Source organism: Budorcas taxicolor, chromosome 10, assembly GCF_023091745.1.
Source record: "Budorcas taxicolor isolate Tak-1 chromosome 10, Takin1.1, whole genome shotgun sequence".
NCBI classification, from domain to species: domain Eukaryota; kingdom Metazoa; phylum Chordata; class Mammalia; order Artiodactyla; family Bovidae; genus Budorcas; species Budorcas taxicolor.
The window spans coordinates 65,750,558-65,773,516 of NC_068919.1; the positions used below are offsets into that span (position 1 = coordinate 65,750,558).

General features: G+C 37.4%; 2 protein-coding genes across 2 annotated transcripts in view; one reads left to right on the forward strand and one right to left on the reverse strand.

Moving 5' to 3' along the window:
- The window catches only part of WDHD1 (WD repeat and HMG-box DNA binding protein 1), a 49,563-nt gene extending 48,920 nt beyond the window's left edge, over window positions 1-643 (reverse strand). Inside the window, exon 1 of the mRNA XM_052647004.1 lies at window positions 567-643. Within this exon, the coding sequence (XP_052502964.1) occupies window positions 567-643 (77 nt within the window). The remainder of the gene's footprint in view (window positions 1-566) is intronic.
- A 12,945-nt stretch (window positions 644-13,588) lies between these two features.
- Window positions 13,589-14,989, forward strand: SOCS4 (suppressor of cytokine signaling 4). Its single transcript, XM_052646344.1, has one exon. It carries the CDS (start codon window positions 13,589-13,591, stop codon window positions 14,909-14,911), a length of 1,323 nt encoding a protein of 440 aa, XP_052502304.1. The 3' UTR covers window positions 14,912-14,989.
- The last annotated feature ends 7,970 nt before the right edge of the window (window positions 14,990-22,959 follow it).

Sequence of the window (22,959 nt, forward strand, 5' to 3'; positions counted from 1 at the left end):
CCTGGACTATAGTCTTTAGTTTGGCTCAAGTAAAACTCTTTCCTATTCCGACTGTAGACTGTTAATATAGATTATACCCCTCCAAGGGACTAGAATAATCCTGACAAAATATCACAAACTAGGAATCAAGCAGAGGAAATAAGTTGGGGGCGGGGGGTGGGGAGGGAACATATCAAAAAGTTTTGAACAGTTTTAAAAAGCAAAGAGCATCACAAAAGGCCCTCCAAAAAGTTTGAATTAACCACTAAATTTGACAATCAGGCAGCTAGCATTCTGGCAAAATAACTAATAATGTGAGATGCATCAAGGGGAATGTGGGGCAAAGCTCGTATCTTTCCAATTCCTCTGGAAGTAAGATTTCACACTCCTTAGCTTTCTTGATATACTAAAACTACCACGCTGGGCTGAATGAAACAGTAAATCTATGGACAACACATGTGCCATTTTGGATTTCAACCTTATTTCTATCTGGATGAGCCACTTTACGCAGCACTAGTTACATGACATAGAATAATAACTAATATTCACACCTGAAACCTCCTTTTTTGGTTCTCAAAGTACCTTACCTCCCAGAATCATCAAAACAGACATCTGTGTGTCCCTCTGTGTGGCCGTATCTCATGGGCTTCTGTGTGGCAGGCATTTTTTCCTTTACTTATCTGAAAATGTTTGATAAAAGTTAGTATTATTTTAAAGGACAGGAAAGCCGGGGGCTGATCGTAAAGAAGGGAGGTCAGTCTTCTGCGAGACACGCCCTCGGCAGCCCCTTTACCCGACCCGAGGGGCGCAAACAAGATATAGCGAAGGGTCCGTCCGACATAGGCAGGAAGAGAACACGCTTGTCTTCGATGGGCGGCAAGGACGAGGCCATTGAGAAGGGCGACTCACCTAGACGACCGAACCTCCACAGCCGAGGAAAGGCAAGCGGGAGCGAGCGCCGGCGCCGGACGCTTCCCGCGCTCGGCGTGGTCCCACACTGCGCCTGCGCCGGCCCGCCCACTCCCAGCGCGGTCCAGACTCGGGACGCCGGGCGGTGGCGTCAGCGGCGCGCACGCCGCTCGGGGAAAAGCCGGTTGCTGGGGGAGTGAGGAAGAAAGGGAGGGAGCCGAACACGGAAGTGGTGGCCGCGCCGGCGGAGCAGGTGGAGGCGGTGAGTGCGATGTCTGCGATGAGAACCCGGCACCGCAGGATGGGGGCCTGCAGACAGACAGTCGCCTCGTAGGACTTACATGAGGTGCCCGAGTGGCTGGGCCTCCCTTGTCCACCTCAGCGAATACCCAGAGTGATGGCGGTGGTGATGGCGGCAGTTCCAAGGATAGCCCCTGGTAAACTGCGTTCCGAGAGGTGAGTGGGGGAAGGGTGGTTTCTGCTTGGCCTTGCCCTCGCGGGGTCTGCCTCTACTTTCCTGGCGCTCCTCACTGGCAGCCATATCCGGGTCCCTGAACGGGTCCAGCCCCTCCTTGGGACCGGGCTAGAGAATGAAATGTCTGGGCTTGTTCTTTAAAGAAAAGGAAGACGAGACCCTTTTCAAGCCTTTAATCTTGGCATCCTTGACGCCTTCATCTTGTCATTTCTATAGCGGTAAAGGAGAAAAGACCTAATCTCAGTTCACGATTCCTGGAGGTGCGGCTTGTACATTAATGCTTGTTCTATAGGACATTGTACATGTATCCCTTGAAGTAATTCGTGTTTCCCTATTCAGACTCCACCTAAAGTTCAATGAAGTGCATATCTAATTTTATATCTATAAAAGAAGAGCTAAAGTGTATTGTTGAATACTTCATTGGATCCTTGCAATCTTTGCTAAGGTCTTGGCCATTAAATTTATGCTTTGGTTGGATCTTTACGTTCTCCATGTTGGGAGACCGATCTCTCATGAAAACCTTCACAACTGATATTTTTTTGTGGTACCCACCTTCTAGTCTCAGTCGGAATTTGATTATGACATAAGTGAAACGTTTTTCCTTTGTAGAGTTTTCCCCATTGTTTTTCAGTCTAGTTTCATTGGGGAAAGTTGCAAACACATTTAGACAAACCGTAGTATTGTTCTTACCGTGTTGGCATTTTGTAAGGTGTTGCTTTAAGTACTAAGGCTCCAAATGAAGAGTGATTGGCTGAAAAGAACTTGGGATTTGTGGGGAAATAACCAACCTATTGTTTTTACACAAGAGCAAAAGATTCCTGAGGTGATTCTTTCCGAGTGACTTAATTTTTGTCCGGAGATGTTTCATTGTTTAGATAGACCGATTTCTAGTTCTGTTTTTTTTTAATCCAAGTAAATATCATTGCATAGACTATGGGGTTCGAGACGAAGTCCGATAATATATCAATATATCATCATGAGATTTCAGTGTAGGACTTTGTAGAGCTCAGCATAAGAAGAATCTGCAAATTTGGAACAAGATTTGTACGTATCAAATGCTCTAACTATAAAATCTGTAACACCATGTGACTTTAAAACTATGAATGGTGTTCGCGCTTCTCTCCTTTAACTCTGCCTTAGCAATCAAGCCATTTGAGTCATAGGTTTAAAAAAATGTATATATGTTTTGTTTTTTTACAGATTTAACATGTATGGAATAAGCTTGGGCCTTAAAGCTGAACAAACCTAGATTTTAATTTTGACTCTCACAGTTACTCATTGTGTGACCTTGAATATGCTGCTTTACTTTTTCTGAACGTGAGATTCGTCATCTCTAAAATGAAGATGACACCTATTTCCATAGAACTGTTATAGTACATAGAAGATACTCATGAATGTATAAAAGTAATTGTCTTGTGTTATTAATGGGGTACTTTGGGTGGGCATTTAATGGTTCATTCAAAATGGAGTTGTTTGAATCACTATTCAGTAAAATTTTTTGAACATTAAAAGGTGTATTCTTGCTTTTGCCAATGTGTTATCACATTTCCATTTTTCAGTCAAATTTTAAAAACAAAAATTTTAATGTCTTCAATTAATTCATGATGTTGAGGGAAACAAACATTCAGATAATACATACAAGACAATAGTGTGGTAATGAAATGTGTGTAACTTGAATCTTACTAAAAAATTGCCTGGTTATTTAAGATAATACAGATTTTTAAAAAGAAACCAGTGTTGCAGTCTGCCACTTATGTGGCTGTCAGAGTTTTCCAAATGAATTTATCATAGCAGTGTATGTCTCATAGGAGTGGATAGCTAAATGAACTCACTGAAAATGATGCCAAGGTCGCAGCTTCAACTGCAGTGAAGGTTAGTTAGCTTTGCTCTGTGGTGACCATTCATACTACCCTTAGGCTCACAAATATTGTTGTTCTCAAGGACAATAGGGTAAGAAAACATGAGTATATTACCATTCTACTGTGGCAGTATGATCTATATAATAATAATATCACATAATCTTAGTTTATCCAGGAGGCATATCAATATTGCCTTATGGGAGGAATGTTTAAATTCCTTTTTAATAAAATATGTATTTGCTGTAAAAATTATTAATCTTATGAAAGATAAGGTTAGAAGAAGAGAGTAATAACAAAACTGAGAACAGAGTAAAAAAAATATTGAAGACAGTTTAGAAATCTGGAGATTTTTATATCTCTGAAAGTGTCAAACTTACCAGCCTATTTAATTTATTTTGGGGGTAAATAATACTTGCATACATAAAAATTTTTAAGGTATTAAAGGGAATACAGTGAAAGACCTTCTCTCAACCTACCCAATTCCGCTGGCTAATGACAGCTAGTATTTGACTCCTGTGTTGTTACAATGACAGTGGATCCTTACCACAACAAAATAGATATAATCATTGTTTTATCAATAAAAAAAAATCAAGGCTCAGTAAGGTGATGAGTTGTCAAAAGTCACACACCTAACCATGTGTCAGAACTAGAAATAGATCTTTTACTTCTGATCCAAGTAGTCTGCCAGACTGCCTCTCCAAGTCATAACTGTTGCCATAAAACTTAGAATTTAGTTTTATCAGAATATGAAGGCAATTTTAAGTCTAGAATAACATTATACTAGTTTGTATGTAAAACTTGTTACCTAGGCTTAAATGTAAGCATATATAATTATCATAAAGCCATGAAAAGAAGAATCTATGATCAGTAAAAAAAAAAACACTTTGCCTACTGTTTCTGTTGAAATTGATTGATTTATACCCATAATATTTTTCAAGAATTTGAAACTTAAAAACTTTTTTAAAAAGAGCATATTTAATATCAGAAGTAATAAAAAGAGCTTTATGATATTTCAGAAATGATGAAACATCTTCAGCCTCAGATTTTTGAGATATGTTTTTGTGTGGATTTTCTAGCCTTTTATGTAGCCTGTGTTTCCTTTCATTCTTTTTCCTTATTACCACTTTCCTAGCTCTTATTTTTTGAAATTAGCTTATTTTACATGGAAGGTTCTGAGAAAACATAACATATTGCAGAATGTAATACATATTCTCATTAAGCTCAATGTATGCTATATTCATACATTTTAACCCTGGCAGTAAAAACATGAGGCAGCTGGCATTATCCAGATTTAATAATGTGAACACTGAAGCTGAATGAGATTTTAAAAATCAGGAGAGACAGCTAGTAAGCGACAAATTTTAGATTTTAGATCATGCTTGATGATCAGCTTGATGAACAGCAACTCATGCTGTTTCATCTGCACCATGCTTCATTTTTTAATATGATATAGTCAAAAACTAGATTGTTAATTTTTTAGGGACCTTTAAAACTTAAAAACTTCCTCTTTAGACCAAATTATACTCATAGGAAGAAAGACTGCAAGGAAATTGGCCAAAATGTCTAAATTGATTACTTCTAGGTAATTGAATTACCATCTTTTCCCCTCCTTTTTGAACCTGCCTGAATGTTTCCTATATTATAATATGCATATATTATTTGTATAATTAAAAAACTATAAATTGAAAGGACAAAATACATCTGTACAATCCAATTTATTCTCTGAGAGTCACAATCAGGTATCTTAAGCTTCTGGTTTCTAAAATCCTGTTACGGTTTTTGTGCTTTTAGAAGTTTGTAGTGCCAGCCGTTAGTTTTCTGTTCCCTCTTCACTCTAGATTAACCTTCTTCAGTGACTGGTCCTAGACATTTCTCTTTAGCTTGCATACCCATGATGTACAGTCATTTTAATGTTAGACCAAGTTAATGTTTCTCCCACAGTTTATTCCACAAAAAGTGTTTACTTTGAGTTAAATATAGGAAACTGTGGCCTAATCAGGTTTCTTAACCTTTTGCTATCTTTCAGTGGGGAAGTGATTTCCAAACTTGTTTGATAATGAAACTTCCAATTCTATAGAACACGTATTAATACCTTCTAGCACTAGTGTACACAGAAGTTCAGATTGGGGAACACTGGTATAAGCAAAATGTAGGAAATTAAGAACGTTTGGAGAAAGGAAGAAAGGGTATGCTGCTGCTAAGTCGCTTCAGTCGTGTCCGACTCTGTGCGAACCCATAGACGGCAGCCCACCAGGCTCTGCCGTCCCTGGAATTCTCCAGGCAAGAGTGCTGGAGTGGGTTGCCATTTCCTTCTCCAATGCATGAAAGTGAAAAAAGAAAGTGAAGTTGCTCAGTTGTGTCCGACTCTTAGCCACTCCATGGACCGCAGCCTACCAGGCTCCTCCGTCCATGGGATTTTCCAGGCAAGAGTACTGGAGTGGGTTGCCATTGCCTTCTCCAAGAAAGGGTATAGTGGTGCCAATCAGTGTGTGTGTTTACTTCCTTGGTGGCTCAGAGGGTAAAGCGTCTGCCTGTAGTGTGGGAGACCTGGGTTCAATCCCTGTGTCAGGAAGATCCCCTGGAGAAGGAAATGGCAACCCACTCCAGTACTCTTGCCTGCAAAATTCCATGGACAGAGGATCCTGGTAGGATATAGTCCATGGGGTTTCAAAGAGTCGGACATGACTGAGCGACTTCACTTTCACTTTTCCCTTTTTCCAAATCAGTTAAGTCCCCTGAGCCATGGCTTGTTAGCATTGAAAAGGAGGTACTTTAAAATATTTACTGGAAAATTGCTTTTGTAATGAGAAAAAAGCACTTTATAGTTCAGAGATGTTTCTCACTTAAACATTTGAAAAAAATTTTTCATGTTTTTTGATTAACATTGTGAGGAATTTATCTGTCGTGTACTATCCAGTATATTCCATTTGTGGACTCTTAAGTGTTTCCTTAGAATCCAACTCAAATATTAGCCTATGATCAAATATCAAGGACTCTGACCCACAGAATCCAATTTAAATATCATGGACTATGATCAGAATGCATTCAAGGAGTTTTGGGACACATAATAGCAGGTAAAGTTTGGAATAATAGATTTAATAAGGAAAATACTACGAGAATAATACTTTAGCTGTGAATTCTTTATATAGTATAGTAAATTATTCTTTATAAGGTCAAATTTAGTACTTAGATGAATTCTGGTCCTAAGTAGCCGTCAGCTAGTAGTTCAACGACTAATTAATATATACAATAATCCTCTGTTATCTATCATCATAGAGAATACAAATGAAGTTTCTAGATAAATGAAGTTTAACCCTTCGTTTACTAACTTTTACAACAGTTTTCAATGGAAATTTGAATTAAAATCATCTTTCCAGCCTTATTCAAGAGAGCTAACTAAATGTCATTTAAATCTGTTGTTAGTCTAGGATGGTCACTTTGGTTATTCATTTGGGATAGTCTTTTATCACTATCTGTGCGGTTGATTGTAGAACCTGGGATCAAATGGCTAGTGAATCTGGGAACTTGATTTCTTGAAAAAGGCTTTTATATCAACTTACTTTAGACACTTGCCACTTCCTCATTAAGAAATAATAATTTTAAAAATGTCACTGTGTAGTCCCCAAGGTATTGTAACTTAGATGCCTTCATAAAAAATTAATTGTTGAATCAAGAGTCAAAGCAGTCTTCTCCCAAGTGGTTCTTTCACTCTCTTAAAAAAAGAAAAGCTTCTTTGCAGTTACTAACAAAGACTGTTGATGTGTCAACATTTTTCAAGATATCATCTTGGATTTCTATACTACATAAAAATGGTAGTAAAGCCACTGGTTTTTTTTTTTTTCATTTTGTATCTCATCTTCTACTTCATTTTTACAAAGTTTATGTAAAACTCCAACTATTAATTATGGGGTTGAGGGGACTCATTCAGATTCAGAATCTTACACTGTTTTTTAACATTCAAACTTTGTGTGTATAGACAAACGTTTGGCAAGACACCAAAACGTTTTTTTAAACTCATTTTTAGTCTTTAAAAATAGATTTATTTCACTCAAAATTAATAATGTTATTTTTATTGAGAGAAATGTAATTGAGTTTTTTAATTTTGTGAATTTTGGTTTAATGCAACTTTCAGAAGAGATTAGATATTCTGTCATGTGTTTAAGTGTAAAGATGCCAGAGTTTATACGATACATTTTTATCATTATTGTAACAAAATCATGTAATAGTGAAGGAAATTCTGAATATTTTCTTTTTCTAAAAAGATCTCTCCATAGCCTTTTTTTTTTTTAAGCAGTTACTTTCTCAGTAGTAATTCTGATGTTACCTAAACCATGAATAGCCAGTGAAATATTTTGTTTTGCCTTTTTTCTTAATGTATCTGCTAAGTAACTTCTCAGAGCTGCTTATTATCCCAATAAAGGTCATCAAACTAAGAACACTTGTCATTTTGAAAAAGAAAAATACATAACTTGTCTTATAATATTAGCAGCTAAACTGTGGAAAATTCTTAAAGAGATGGGAATACCAGGCCACTTGACCTACCTCCTGAGAAATCTGTTTGCAGGTCAGGAAGCAAGTTAGAACTGGACATGGAACCACAGACTGATTCAAAATTTGGAAAGGAGTATGTCAAGGCTATGTATTATCACCCTGCTTATTTAACTTATATGCAGACTACGTCATGCAAAATGCCAGGCTGGATGAAGCACAAGCCAAAATCAAGACTGCCGGGAGAAATATCAATAACCTCAGATACGCAGGTGATACCACCCTTATGGCAGAAAGCAAAGAAGAACTAAAGAGCCTCTTGATGAAGGTGAAAGAGGAGAGTGAAAAAGCTGGCTTAAAACTCAATATTCAAAAAAATAAGATCATGGCTCATCTCTTCATGGCAAATAGATGCAGAAAGAGTGCAAACAGAGACAGACTTTATTTTCTTGGGCTCCAAAATCACTGCAGATGGTGACTGCAGCCATGAAACTAAAAGATGCTTGCTCCTTGGAGGAAAAGCTATGACAAACCTAGACAGAGTATTAAAAAGAAGAGCCATCACTCTGCCAACAAAGGTGCGTCTAGTCAAAGCTGTGTTTTTTCCAGTAGTTATGTATGGTTGTTAGAGTTGGACCACAAAAAGGCTGAACGCTGATGAATTAATGCTTTTGAACTGTGGTGTTGGAGAAGACTCTTGAGAGTCTCTTGTACTGCAAGGAGATCAAACCCGTAATTCCTAAAGGAAATCAGTCCTGAATATTCACTGGAAGAACTAATAATGCTGAAGCCACTACTTGGCCACCTGATGCAAAAAAAAGCCGACTCATTAGAAAAGACCTTGATGCTGGGAAAGATTGAAGGCAGGAGGAGAAGGGGACGACAGAGGATAAGATGGTTGGATGGCATCACTGACTTAGTGGACATGAGTTTGAGCGAGCTCTGGGAGATGGTGAAGGACAGGGAAGCCTGGCATGCTGCTGTCCATGGGGTCACAAAGAGTTGGAAACAACTGAGTGATGGAACTCTGCCCTGAGATAACTAGCAAACTTGGTGTTATAGAATTTCCATGGTCATGTCTATTCACAAAGTATTGTAAAGATTCTCTTATGTAAGATAATATAATCCACAAATGTATTCCAACAACATAGAAGCAGTTGTGATCCACTAAAAGTGCACAAAGAAATGGAGAGGGTTGCCATCAAGTACTTAGCTTTTTGGAGCTCCCATTCCTTCCCCCAGAACAGCACCTCATCAGACAAGTACCCATCTCACAGTGAGTAATGGGAACATTGCCAATCATATATTCAATATTAATAGAGTTTTCTAATTTTTAGACAAGTATAAGTAGAAGTTAGATTTTCTTCCTGCTTTGAAGACTACAACATTAAGTGACATTCTGGCCAGTATATCGACATGGTAAGTAACTAAGTGTTAGTCGCTCAGTCGTGCCCAACTCTTTGCGACCCCATGGACTGCAGCCCACCAGGCTCCTGTGTCCATGAGATTTTTCTAGGCAAGGATACTGGAGTGGGTTGCCATTTCCTTCTGCAGGGGGGACCCAAGGACTGAACCCGGGTCCCCTGCACTGCAGGCAGATTCTTACCCACTGAGCTACAAGGGAAACCCATTGATATGGTATATTTTACCAAATATATCTTTTTCCATAACAGTTTATAAAAAGTGCAACTTCTGAAGCATGAACTGAGTCTTCGGTTAAAAGAATAGCTATGTAAGATTTATATAAGGCTATAGTGCTTAGATACCAAAAGATAACCAGTCAGAAGATTTTCTGTGCATTAACTCTTCAAGTACAGGTATGGAAAATTCATCTAGGACAATGGTATTTTTCACTTTATTTTTTGGATACCTGTAGCATTAGTATATGTAAGAACAATTAACCTAAAATCCAGAGATACTTGATTGATTACTCTTATTATGTACAGGTTGGTAAGCCTTGCCAAAATAAATCTATTATGTTAGCATTTAAACTTGTTTTGAGTGAGGCTGGAAGTCAGTTCTCTGGTGGAAAACGTCAAATTGGTCTTAGCTTCATACTTTATAGTCTGTTGAGTTTTAGCTATGTCTAGCTTATTAATCCTTTTTTATTTTGAAATATTAGTTATCATCCTGAAAGTTATATGTGCTCATAAACTTTATAGTTAGCATTGGGCTAGAGACAGAGGTATTTCAGTGATTTCTTTACTTATGTACTATTTCTATAAAACTGTCTTGGGTGCTATAATAAAACAACATATGTAATGTCTGTTTCTTTTTTAAAAAAGAAATATGTTAACCTTTATTGTATACTTGCTCCATTTAGAATCTGAGCTACATATGTATTTTACATACCTTATTTCTTTTAATTCCTACCAGCCTAATGAAATATATAGCATCAGTGTCTCCATTTTCCAGATGAAGAAACTGAGGTTTTAAGGTCATATGGCTAGTACAAAATCTATTTTATTTTTTATTACTTTCGTGGTTACTTTTTTCCTCCAAGTTCTTTGTGTCTTAGTAACTTGTTTATTTTAAAGGCTTTCCTCAAAAGTCTAGTGACCTGTTATAAATGAAGCACAACAATGCTGTCTGAAAGTATAAGTAAGTAGGCATGGCTTATGGATGGATGAGCCTCACAGAATGCCTGGGTGGCCCTCCAGCTTTTTATTGGAGGATTTCCAATTACCAGAATCTGTAGCTCTTTTCTCTTTGGTTATTCTGTTTCTCCAGTTTAGTATTGTCCAGTCTCTTATTAGGGAGGTGTAAGTTTGACCACTGGAATTCTGGAAGCTGGATGGAAGAATGGAGCAGGAAACTTTCTGATTTTAGTCCCAGGCCTCCCATCTATCCTTACTATGCCTGGTATCCAAAGTCTTGAGCCTTTCTGGTTCAATTTCTCCAAATAATAAAATCCTATCTCCTCTAAGTATGAGAGTAAGAACCAGAGAGATCTAACTGCCCTAACACAAATTTTCAACCTGCTTCCCCATGTTTCTGACCTGTTCTCCATACACACTTTCTGTAGAATCTGGTGCCTCTGAGTGTCCTGGACTTTGCCTGCTCCGTTGTCTTCTCATCAGCATTGCCTCTGTGCCTGGTGTTACCAACCTCTCCACTGCTGAGTCAGTCATTGCTCCTCTGTTCGTTTTCTGTCCTTGTATTTTGTCACTCAGGTTATAGATACGTGATAGTTTCACTGAAGATGAGATTTGTGTTTTTATTGCTCATTTTCCCTTGCTTTGGGCTGACTTCTGAGAGAAAGGTGGAGCAAAAAGATTTTCACTTAGCCATTTTTAAACTGCATCATCACTTCTTTTATAATTAGAAAAAAACCAAAGCTATTTTCTTTTTGAGGGGAAACCAGCTATTCATTAAGAAATTTAATATGGATAGCAGCAATTATAACTAAAGAAAGTATTGGAATCACTAGAAGAGTTTATAGGAGACTTGGTTGTTTTTGAAGAGTGATGGAAGCAGACCCTGGTAAAGATGGAAACGTCATCAAGAGCAGAGGTGTGGAATTAGCTCTGATAACAAATAAAGGAAGATGAGCATGTTTATATGCAGTGGAGTAAAGTTGACCTTAAAATTAATAATCTGCTCTTTTGATATTTTTAAAGTAAATAAAAACACTAGATATTTTAAATCTTATATAATATACTTTTCACATTATCACATTGAATAAAAAAGTTGAAAGTATGTAGTATTAACAAAAAAATGCTTGGGGCTCCTATTTAATTTTTTTAATCTTGAAAAGTGTAAGTATAAGCTCTTAGTAATAAGAGGCTCTTCTGATCAATGACTTCATATTCTTCATATTCTGTAGCTTCTGCCTGTTTATTTTTGTTCAGTGAAATTTAGTCAATGAACAACCAAAGCATATTGTTAAATATAATTTGGTATACTAAGTGATGATGTTTCTTTCAAATTTAGATTTTAAAATATTTTTTCTCTGTGAATTTTAAATGATTATGTACCAGTGAGCTCACTAAATCAAAATAATAAGTATAATCACCTGATGCTATTCTTTGTTTAGCAATCAGGTACTTTATATCGCAAGGGCTTCCCTGGTGACTCAGTGGTAAAGAATCTGCCAATGCAGGAGGTGCGGGTTCGATCCCTGGGTCATGAAGATCCCCTGACGAAGAAAATGGCAACCCACTCCAGTATTCTCGCCTAGAAAATACCATGGCGGGCTACAGTCCATGGGGTTGCAAAGAGTAAGACACAACTTAGCAACTAAACAGCAACTTTATATGGCAAGCCTTTATGATTAGTTCATACCTTTAAGCCCATCCCAGTCATATTTGTCACTGCAGATGCTTATTTCAAACTCCACTGCTATGAAAATGGATTCTGGTAGCTCTCAACATTTTCTTGACTGTTGCGATGGTTGAGAATATTGAGTACAACTGATTTTCTTAATCACAAAATTCAATATCCATTTATAAAATACTTGAGATTATAGAATTCCTCCCCCCAAACTTGGACTTAAATCTTATTCCATCTAAGAATAGCTAAGTAGTTTTTATCTATGACCGATCATTATTATTAATCTTAAAATTTTGTTTACATTATAAATTTTAGGGTATCTAGCCAATTTCATAGGAAAGGCATTGCCCTATAGAACTTTATGTTTGTTTTTTTGAAATTATCAGGAAGAATATATAAGTGTGTGTGTGTATGTGTAAAATAACAAATTTTTATCCAATTCCAAGTTTTCCACACACTATGTAGACTAATAGTGAAATTGACCAAATATTTAAATGAGTTGACAAAAATTACGTTAGGAATTCTTGCATGACGTTTCTACTGTTCAGTGCTGATTATTTAATAAATTCTTAACAGCTTTTATAACTTAAAATTATTCATATTTTCAATCAGTAGAAAAGAAAACGAGAGAGAAGAAAGGTTGTTGTTGTTGTCTAGTCACTAAGTCAGTCATGTCTGACTCTTGATTCTGTGGGCTATAGCCCGACAGCTTCCTCTGTGGGATTTCCCAGCAAGAATACTGAAGCAGGTTGCCATTTCCTTCTCCAGGGGATCCTCCTGACCCAGGGATCGAACCCATTGCAGACAGAACCCATTTCCTGCATTGCAGACAGATTCTTTACCACTGAGCCACTGAGGAAGCCTACAAGGAGGGTGAAAGTGAATGTCGCTTAGTTATGTCTGACTCTTTGCAATCCCATGGACTGTAGAGTCCATGGAATTCTCCAGGCCAGAGTACCAGAGTTGGATAGCCTTTCCCTTCCCCAAGGAATCTTCCCAACCCAGGGATTGAACCCAGAAGGAGGGTAGTGATCGTTAAATAACAGCTCATAGTTTTCTCATCTCTGACAAAGAATTCCCTGGTCTGCTGTGAAATTAAAAAATAAACCACAAATTATTCACATTTCAGACATATATTTTGGCTGACAGGATGCTTAGCTTTTTTGATTCACATTGACAACTAGCTATGGGAAAGAAACTCAGATTGTTGACTCAATGGCACTATAGAATTATTAGTATATGGTAAAGTAGTTTATTTAAATGAGAACAAAATATCTTGGAACTGCCTTCCAACATTCCCAGTACTTTTTTGAAAAGTATATTAATTATCTTTGGCAAAAACCACTACAATATTATAAAGCAATTAGCCTCCAATTAAAATAAATTAATTTTTTAAAAACCAAAAAAAAAGTGTATTAACTATCCCTTTTCATCTTGTATATAATTGGGACTTGATATATAAACTATGCAATGTTAATGACAGACACTTAATGATCTTTATTTTTTTTCCTTAGATACATCCAGAAAGTACCCAGAAGAAACATTCTACTGGAAAAACTGAAAAAGCATTATTTATAACACTGGAATTTGTGCACAATTTGTTAAAATGGCAGAAAATAGTGAAAGTAATAGTAAAAATGTAGATGTAAGGCCCAAAACTAGCCGGAGTCGAAGTGCTGACAGAAAGGATGGTTATGTGTGGAGTGGAAAGAAGTTATCTTGGTCAAAAAAGAGTGAAAGTTGTTCAGATGCTGAAACAGTGAGTGCTATAGAGAAAACTGAAGTTCCTTTAAGGAGCCAAGAAAGGAAGCACAGCTGTTCATCTATTGAGTTGGATTTAGATCATTCCTGTGGGCATAGATTTTTAGGCCGATCTCTTAAACAGAAACTGCAAGATGCTGTGGGGCAGTGTTTTCCAATAAAGAATTGTAGTAGTCGGCACTCTTCAGGGCTTCCATCTAAAAGAAAAATTCATATCAGTGAACTCATGTTAGATAAGTGTCCTTTCCCACCTCGATCAGATCTAGCCTTTAGGTGGCATTTTATTAAACGACACACTGCTCCTATAAGTCCCAAATCAGATGAATGGGTAAGCACAGACTTGTCTCAGAGCGAATTGAGGGATGGTCAACTAAAACAACGAAGAAACATGGAAGAGGTGAGCTGCTTCTCACATACCAGTGTTCAGCCCTGTGTCATAACCAGTAACAATTCTTCGGGTAGAGGTGGTCTTGGGACTGACTCTATAGTGAACCTGGCTTCAAATAACAGCATAGAAGATAGTGATATGGATTCAGATGATGAAATTATAACACTTTGCACAAGTTCCCGGAAAAGAAACAAACCCAAGTGGGAAATTGATGAAGAAATCCTGCAACTGGAAACACCTCCCAAGTACCATACTCAGATTGATTATGTCCACTGTCTTGTACCAGATCTCCTTCAGATCAATAATAATCCATGTTACTGGGGTGTTATGGATAAATATGCAGCTGAAGCTCTACTAGAAGGAAAACCAGAAGGCACCTTTTTACTGCGAGATTCAGCACAGGAAGACTATCTGTTCTCCGTGAGTTTTAGACGCTATAGTCGTTCTCTTCATGCGAGAATTGAACAGTGGAATCACAACTTTAGCTTTGATGCACATGATCCTTGTGTCTTCCATTCGCCTGACATTACTGGGCTCCTAGAGCATTATAAGGACCCGAGTGCCTGTATGTTCTTCGAACCACTTTTATCCACTCCTTTAATTCGGACTTTCCCCTTTTCCCTGCAGCATATATGCAGAACAGTTATTTGTAACTGTACAACTTACGATGGCATTGATGCCCTTCCAATTCCTTCTTCCATGAAATTATATCTGAAGGAATATCACTATAAATCAAAAGTTAGAGTACTCAGGATTGATGCACCAGAACAACAATGCTAGAAAAAGGGTAGGAACAAGGGTGTGGTTATATATGTATTTTCATTTAATATTTTATTTTTCTTCTTATACCACTTTGAATTTTTCTACAAGGGCAGTTGAAGTCCAAAATAAACTTCTGCCCTAAATTTTACTTCCAGATCAGTTTATTTTTCTTAGGATACAGTAATTGTTGAACAATAATAATTGTTACACACTAGGGGTTAATGGATATTTTTGACCAGGTTTGGTTTTTGTTTTTACCATGTAGATTGTTTACTTAATTTTTTCTTTTCTTAATTGTAACTTAACTATGATCCAGGGATATTTGAAGTTTGTAGGCATTGCAAACACATTTAAATAATCTGTATTTCATACTTTTCTTTAAAAATAATTGTTTCTTTTCCTACATATAACATATAAAACGCTTTGTTAACCTATGTCATTGGCATTCCTATACATAAGATATAGTTTCCACATCATCCTTTCATTTGTTGTAAAAGCCTTCAGTAAAGCTGTGTGTGTGGTAATTTACTAATAGGGATGTTAACAGTTAACAAAATGGCTTCAAATCAAACTTGATGTGTTTTCATTTTAAATATTAATTGTAAAGCTGAATTACTAAATTTGATTAATCAGGTCAGTAAGAATCAAATGAGGACATGATATCTTAGAAGTGAATTTATTCTTCTGTAATGTGGCATGGTCATTTATTATTCCTTGAATAGATCTTTCTCTCAAACTTGGAAGAGTTACCATCTTCAGAACATAAGTATTGTTCCCTTCTCACTGGAAGCTTTAAAAATAATGATACTACTATTAGGAACTAGTAATTACTAAATAATAAAGCAACTGGGGTTTTTTCTGTATTGACTTGTGAACTGTTGCTTCTGCTTAGCTCTTTTTTAGAAACAGCCTGTTACTTTGGAGAGATGCCACAATTTATAAACAGCCACAAATTTCCATTGGTAACCAAAGAGACCTAAGTAGTTTTCCATTATTTTGAATTGAGCTTGAATAAAGATTCAAGAAGTAAACATGGAGCTTAGTATTCAGGGAACTTAATACTGGTTTTGATCTTCAGATTTCAGGTAACTATCCCTATTTTCAGAACTAACATATCTTTAGTATGGCTTCAGAAAAACGAAAACATTTTGAGAGCTATACTGCTTATGCCATACTGAACAATACTGGGCACTGGGTATAATATTTTTAAGTTTAGCATCTCAAGAACAGAGAAGCATTTTGTAGAGAACATTATCCCAATATAATAAAATAAATGGAGTGATAGCCTATTTAACTTTTCTTTTTTAAAGAATCAATAATAAATTTCCTAGACAGTTATTTCTTCTGGTGAGTTGTCTACCCCTTTATACAAATTAGCATTTTTAATATAGTAAATTGATCTCTTGATGCTAGTTTATCTAGTAGGAAGCTGTTTCTACTTGGTTGAAAGAACTTTGACTCAAATTTCCCAGTTAGAATAGATGTTTCTTAAGTATTGCTTTTATGTCGAAGTAGCATTTCCCTTTCCTACATTCTTGCTGTTAACATAAAAATGGCATTTAAAATTAATTGCTTTAAAATAAGTTTTTAGCAGTTATCACAAAATTGAACAAGAAAATCTCATACCATTATCTTCTAGCATCTTTTTTTCTCAAGTGATCTCAAGATTGTCTTGGTTCCAGTGAGGGTTAACTACTAAAATAGCACCCCTCTCAGCAGTGATGAGGCTCAGGATAACATCAGTGTCAGGATAAATATCTCTTCTAAAGATGATATTTCCCTTTTACAAAAGTTGGACAGTCTCATACTACCTCATCTTTATTGTGGCGCTTTTGTAGATCACTGAGAAGCTTATCTTATTTACCAATATAACGCTTCCTAAACATCCATCCTTGGTGAAGAAAATTAACAGTATGGTTAGACTCTACCCATAATTATAGCTTTTTATCAGAATTTGATATTGAGACTTTCTGTTTCTATGAAACAATATTGTTTTAAATATTTTTCTTTTAAAGATAACTTTTTATCAATACAGAAAAACCTAAGGAATGATTAGCTAATGAATATTCTGTTAAAGGTAATTTTATAAAGAAAAAGAAAATATGCTGTCTTTTATAATGGTAAAAATTAGTATTTATATGAAAATCAAGATCTAAGTAGCCTTTCATATATTCAAACTGGTTGCTTGTGATATATTTTCTCTGGCTTTCTTATTTTTTCAACTTCAAGGTATTGATAGCTGTTAACATTTTCAAAATACTGCCATTTATATAGCCTTGAAGTAGATGATCTAATAAATGAGAGCAGGAAAGAGACTCATTTACTCTGAAACAGTTTGTGTTTTTTCTTTTGGTATTTGCTACAGTGAAAAGAAATCAGGAAAGTAGAAATGTAAGATTTGAGAAGGGAATTGATTACCATGAAGGAAAAAGAAGAGTAAGAATTCTTTAGAGCATGAAGGGATTGGAATTTAGAAAGGTTAAGTCTTTCTCAGTGACTTTTTGAGGACACATTTGAAAGAGCATTCAGCATTCAGAAATTAACTCATTAAAAATATACTTACTGGAATTATGTGTAAGTAAATGAGTATAAATTTTGAGAGGAACAATGTGGGGAGATATATAAATGTAAATTTTGTAGCTAAGTTGGACACTGAACATTTGAAAAGTGTAAATTTCAGAGTTGGAGAAAGCATTCAGCATGGTGGAAATGTCGTGCTTACTGGTGAGAGAGGATAGGACTAAAAGAAACAAGATAAAATATTAAAATTAAGAATTTAGGCATCACCTCAGGGGAAAGCCTTGACAGTGAAAGGGAACTACTTAGTCGCTAATAGCTAGTCTGGACCAGACACTTAAATGCGCTTTGGGAATCATCCTGCACTAACCAGGAAATAAACTTGATTTTTCTATTTCTCTCTGAAGCTTTCAAGAGTACCCCCAAGCCCGGCTCCCCTTTTTTTAAGCTACAGCATCTTGATTCATACTGTACTTCCCGAAACATGCTGAATGGATTTTTTTAGGTTACCTGAGCATTTTTGTATGAAGAATTATATCTGATCTTTCTATAACTGTGCCATTCACTTAAATAATTCATGGAATGGTTTAATTTAAAGGAAGACCTAATAGGAAGAAGATTAAAGGAAGCTTTTAGTCAGCCTGTGGCTAGATTTATTGATTTGGTGATCAGACTTGTGTTCTTTCCTGAATTTCAGCTAATGGCAAACTGTGGTCAAAAAATGGCTTTCAGTTAAAGTTTTGACTTCTTATTGTAAATAATATAAAGAATGTCTAAGTAATTAGAAATCCTCTTTAAAAAGTAGAGCAAATGTGGCAAATAGGATTCATCATTATACAAATTCCATTTCTTTTTATAAGAAAAACAAACCATTATCATTTATTCATGAGCCAAAGCCATTAAGAAGATAAATCAAGTTATCAGCTTCCTGCCTCTCTGAAATTTGGATCATTTTATAGATCCATGTAATAGAGAGCTTCCTTCCTATGAAATGAAAATCTTGAGACCTAACTCTTAGACTCTTATTTTTCATTAAAAATCTTTTTTGTCACTTTTAGCTATAATCAGAGTCAAATAGATTATACATTGATTTTGGCAGAGGAAATTTCACAGGAAGTGGACTTAATTATACGACATTCCCTGAGGCAACACAAGGAAAACAATGTTTAAATGTAAAGTAGATTGTGTGTTAGGTAATTTAATGCCCAAATGAATAAAAGATTTTAAGTCAAGCAGATTATTGTTTCTACTGTGGAAAAAAAGTGTTTACAATCTTCATTTTACATACACAGTTTTTCATTCGTTTTTACTTCTAAAGAATGGACAGAAAGCACAAGGGGTTTTTCTCTTTTAATGGTCTAGAAATAAGCAACACTACAAGAGTCTGTACTATTAACACATGAAGATACTGGAGACAAAGGGGAAGTAACTATGGTTTCTAAATAAAAATGTAGACTAATGGATATAATCCAAGGAAAAGGAATTTAAGGCACATGACTCCTATTTCAAATAGACAGTCTTTACTTTTTAATTTTGAATACATTACTCAATTCTATATCTTTAATTTCCTAGCACATAAAATATAGATGATAATATATGTCACTTGACTTCCTGCGGGTTGCTTCTTTAGTTAAGAGGTGACCCTTGGAGCATACTTAAAAATATTTCTGTATAGCTGTTAAGTACTAACGTGATGACAGGTTTTCAAAGTATCCCCTTAGAGAACCCTGCAGATTCACATTCATTTCTTTTAGTCTGTAAAGGCCTTCTTGACTTGATTTGACAATAAAGATAATGGTACAATTTGAATTTATGGTTTAGACTCTGCAATTAGATGAACAGTTGCAATTTCCTCTTATTCTTAATAAGATTTATGTAAAATTGATGTTTGCCTATGTTATTTTAAAAGTTGATTACATTTGCAGGAAGTAAAGATAATCACTTTGGCCATAGTTATTCAAATTTAAGCTTTCAGACTTAAGCATAAAACTCAAGGAGGTTTACTTAAAGTATGCTGACTTTGCTAGAATTGGATAAATTCTGTATAAATCAAGTATGAACTAGATATATACCTGAATATACAGAGTTTAAGTAGTAACTTCACAAAGCTGTTAGTACTCATCAATCAGCCTTGTATGATCCATCCCTTACCTAAAAAGAAGTAGAGTGTTTCCTTTTTTATTTCTAATCCTGAAGTTGAATGTTTCCTCTTGGATGTGAGTTCAAATAAATTGATTTGAATACATTTTCATTTCTTAATTAAAACCTCATATATAAAATCCAAAGGCTTTGTAGTCTGTTTTCAAAACACTACTGTGTATATCCTTACCTGACACGTTCAACTTAGAGAAATTTTTAAATCTGTATTACACATTTTCCTTTCAGTTCTCTAGTGTGTCATTTTAGGTCTTCCAGAAACATGTCAAAATGTGATTAAATGTACAAGAGATGTATTGAAGGCTGATGGACACCTTTGAAGAATAAAGGGGAATGGGACTTCCGTGGTGGTCCAGTGGTTATAACTGCTTCAGTTCAGTTCAGTTCAGCCACTCAGTCGTGTCCAACTCTGCTACCCCATGAATCACAGCACGCCAGGCCTCCCTGTCCATCACCATCTCCCGGAGTTCACTCAGACTCACGTCCATCGAGTCAGTGATGCCATCCAGGCATCTCATCCTCTGTTGTCTCCTCCTGCCCCCCAATTCCTCCCAGCATCAGTCTTTTCCAATGATTCAACTCTTCGCATGAGGTGGCCAAAGTACTGGAGTTTCAGCTTTAGCATCATTCCTTCCAAAGAAATCCCAGGGCTGATCTTCAGAATGGACTGGTTGGATCTCCTTGCAGTCCAAGGAACTCTCAAGAGTTCTCCAACACCACAGTTCAAAAGCATCAATTCTTTAGCACTCAGCCTTCTTCACAGTCCACCTCTCACAACCATACATGACCACAGGAAAAACCATAGCCTTGACTAGACGGACCTTAGTCGGCAAAGCAATGTCTCTGCTTTTGAATATGCTGTCTAGGTTGGTTACACACACACAAAGAATAAGAAAGAAAGCAGGGAAAGGTGGTGAAGTCTCTGCCACATTGCAGGTCTGACATCTGTAAAAGAAATTGAAGGAAGCACTGGGTAGGGTAGGCAGTGCAGTTCTGAAAAGGCCAGGCTGTGGATTTAGTTCCCAACAGGTTGCCTGTTGGAGCCCACATGGGACAGGAATGGGCTAATTTGATAGTTCCCACTGTGCTCAGTTATTGACTGGGATTATGGGAAAAGCTGAAGGCTGTTGGTCACTCATGGTCAGGACTAGAGTGAGGCACTTAAATGTGGGCATAAATTTTTTTTTTTTTTTTACCATAAACCCAGTAATGAAAATAACTTTTTGTGTGACTTTAAAATTCAGTATTAATGCACAAATACCACTATGATAAGCAAAATATCAAAAACTTATTTTAGCACTCTTGCTGACTTACGGTTCCTTCTGAATTCCTATGGCTTCACAGGGCACTGCTGATTTGCAGCCTCCTATGAGGATCAAGTAAATCACACTAGTATCCTTTTCCATAGACCACTGCCCCTATCCAAAGATGTGTCTTCCCCAGGCTTAAGTTCAGTTCGGTCACTCAGTCATGTCCGACTCTGCGTCCCCATGGACTGCAGCACGCCAGGCTTCCCTGTCCATCACCAACTCCTGGAGTTTACCCATACTCATGTCCATTGAGTCGGTGATGACATCCAACCATCCCATCCTCTGTTGTCCCCTTCTCCTCCTGCCCTCAATCTTTCCTAGCATCAGGATCTTTTCAAATGAAACAGTTCTTCATATCAGATGGCCAAAATATTAGCGTTTCAACTTCAACATCAGTCCTTCAAGTGAACACCCAGGACTGATCTTTAGGATTGACTGGTTTGATCTCCTTGCTCTTGAGTCTCCAAGGGACTCTCAAGAATCTTCAACACCACAGTTCACAAGCATGAATTCTGTGCTCAGCTTTCTTTACAGTCCAACTCACATCCATATATGACTACTGGGAAAACCATAGTCTTGACTAGACAGACCTTTGTTGGCAATGTAATGTCTCTGCTTTTTAATATGCTGTCTGCTGCTAAGTCACTTCAGTCGTGTCCGACTCTGTGCGACCCCACAGACGGCAGCTCACCAGGCTCCCCCGTCCCTGGGATTCTCCAGGCAAGAGTACTAGAGTGGGTTGCCATTTCCTTCTCCAATGCATGAAAGTGAAAAGTGAAGCTGAAGTCGCTCAGTTGTGTCTGACCCTCAGCGACCCCATGGACTGCAGCCTTCCAGGCTCCTCCGGCCAGGGGTTTTCCAGGCAAGAGTACAGGAGTGGGGTGCCATTGCCTTCTCCAATATGCTGTCTAGGTTGGTCATAACTTTGCTTCCAAGGAGTAAGCGTCTTTTAATCTCAGGGCTGCAGTCACCATCTACAGTGATTTTGGAGCCAAAAAAAAAAAAAAAGTCTGCCACTGTTTCCCCATCTATTTGCCATGAATTGATGGGACCAGATGCCATGATCTTAGTTTTCTGAACGTTGAGCTTTAGGACAAATTTTTCACTCTCTTTCACTTTCCCCAGGCTTAGGTGTTTGAAGTTTCTCTATCGCTCATTTTTCAGTATGGGAATTACGTGTGCTGTGGAATAAACCCACATAAGTCTTCGTTTAAGAAGCTAATAGTAAAACGTCCACCCACCAATCCACTAACAGCAAGTGAAAATAAAATCTATTACTGCATACGTTTTAATTTTTACACTAAAACATATGTACGTGTTATATATGTATATTTTGCACAACACGTAATTATGACATCTTCATTGTTAGCTAGCACATTCCCTGACCGCTGCGGTCAGACCCCTTTGGGGTCTGTCACAGAGTAGATAGGTAAAGGTTTATTCAAAACTAAACTACGGGGAGAAAAAAATATTGATCAGAAAAAACCTGCAAAGATATCCATTCCTTTTGTTAATATCAATTTGTCAAGCCATTTGCAAACGTCTTCACTTTTCTGCCGTGTTGCTTTAGATAGAATACATAAAAATCAGTCGTGTCCGACCTTTTGCGACCCCATGGGACTGTAGCCCACCAGGCTCCTCCCTCCATGGGATTCTCCAAGCAAGAGTACTGGAGTGGGTTGCCATTTCCTTTAGCTCTCCACAATTTTGGCCAACGGGTCTGCGCCCCGGGTTAGAAGGCATTCACACCTAGCCAGCTTCGAGGCCTAACTCTTAAATGCCGCAAGTGTAGGGAATCCAGAACTTGCTTTCAAGCCTCTGCAGGAGACAATTTCCTCCAAGCTGCCAGAACGCAACCCGCCACTGGCGTTTCCTTTAGACGCTCAGAACTCCGGGAAACTAGGGATCTTTCCTCCCGCCCACCGAGAGAAAAACAGCCGAGCAGCCGCGGACTGGCTGGCCGCAGTTCCACCGGGCCCCTGAGGAGGGCGCGCGCGGCCGGGCCCCGCCGACCAGTGGGGAGGCGGAGCCGGGTGGGGGCAGCGCGTCCGAGCACGGCGCTTCCTGTTCCGGCGCCAGGAG

Excerpts from the sequence above, each read along its gene's own strand:
- SOCS4 (XM_052646344.1), top strand. The coding sequence starts at position 13,589 with ATGGCAGAAAATAGTGAAAGTAATAGTAAAAATGTAGATGTAAGGCCC.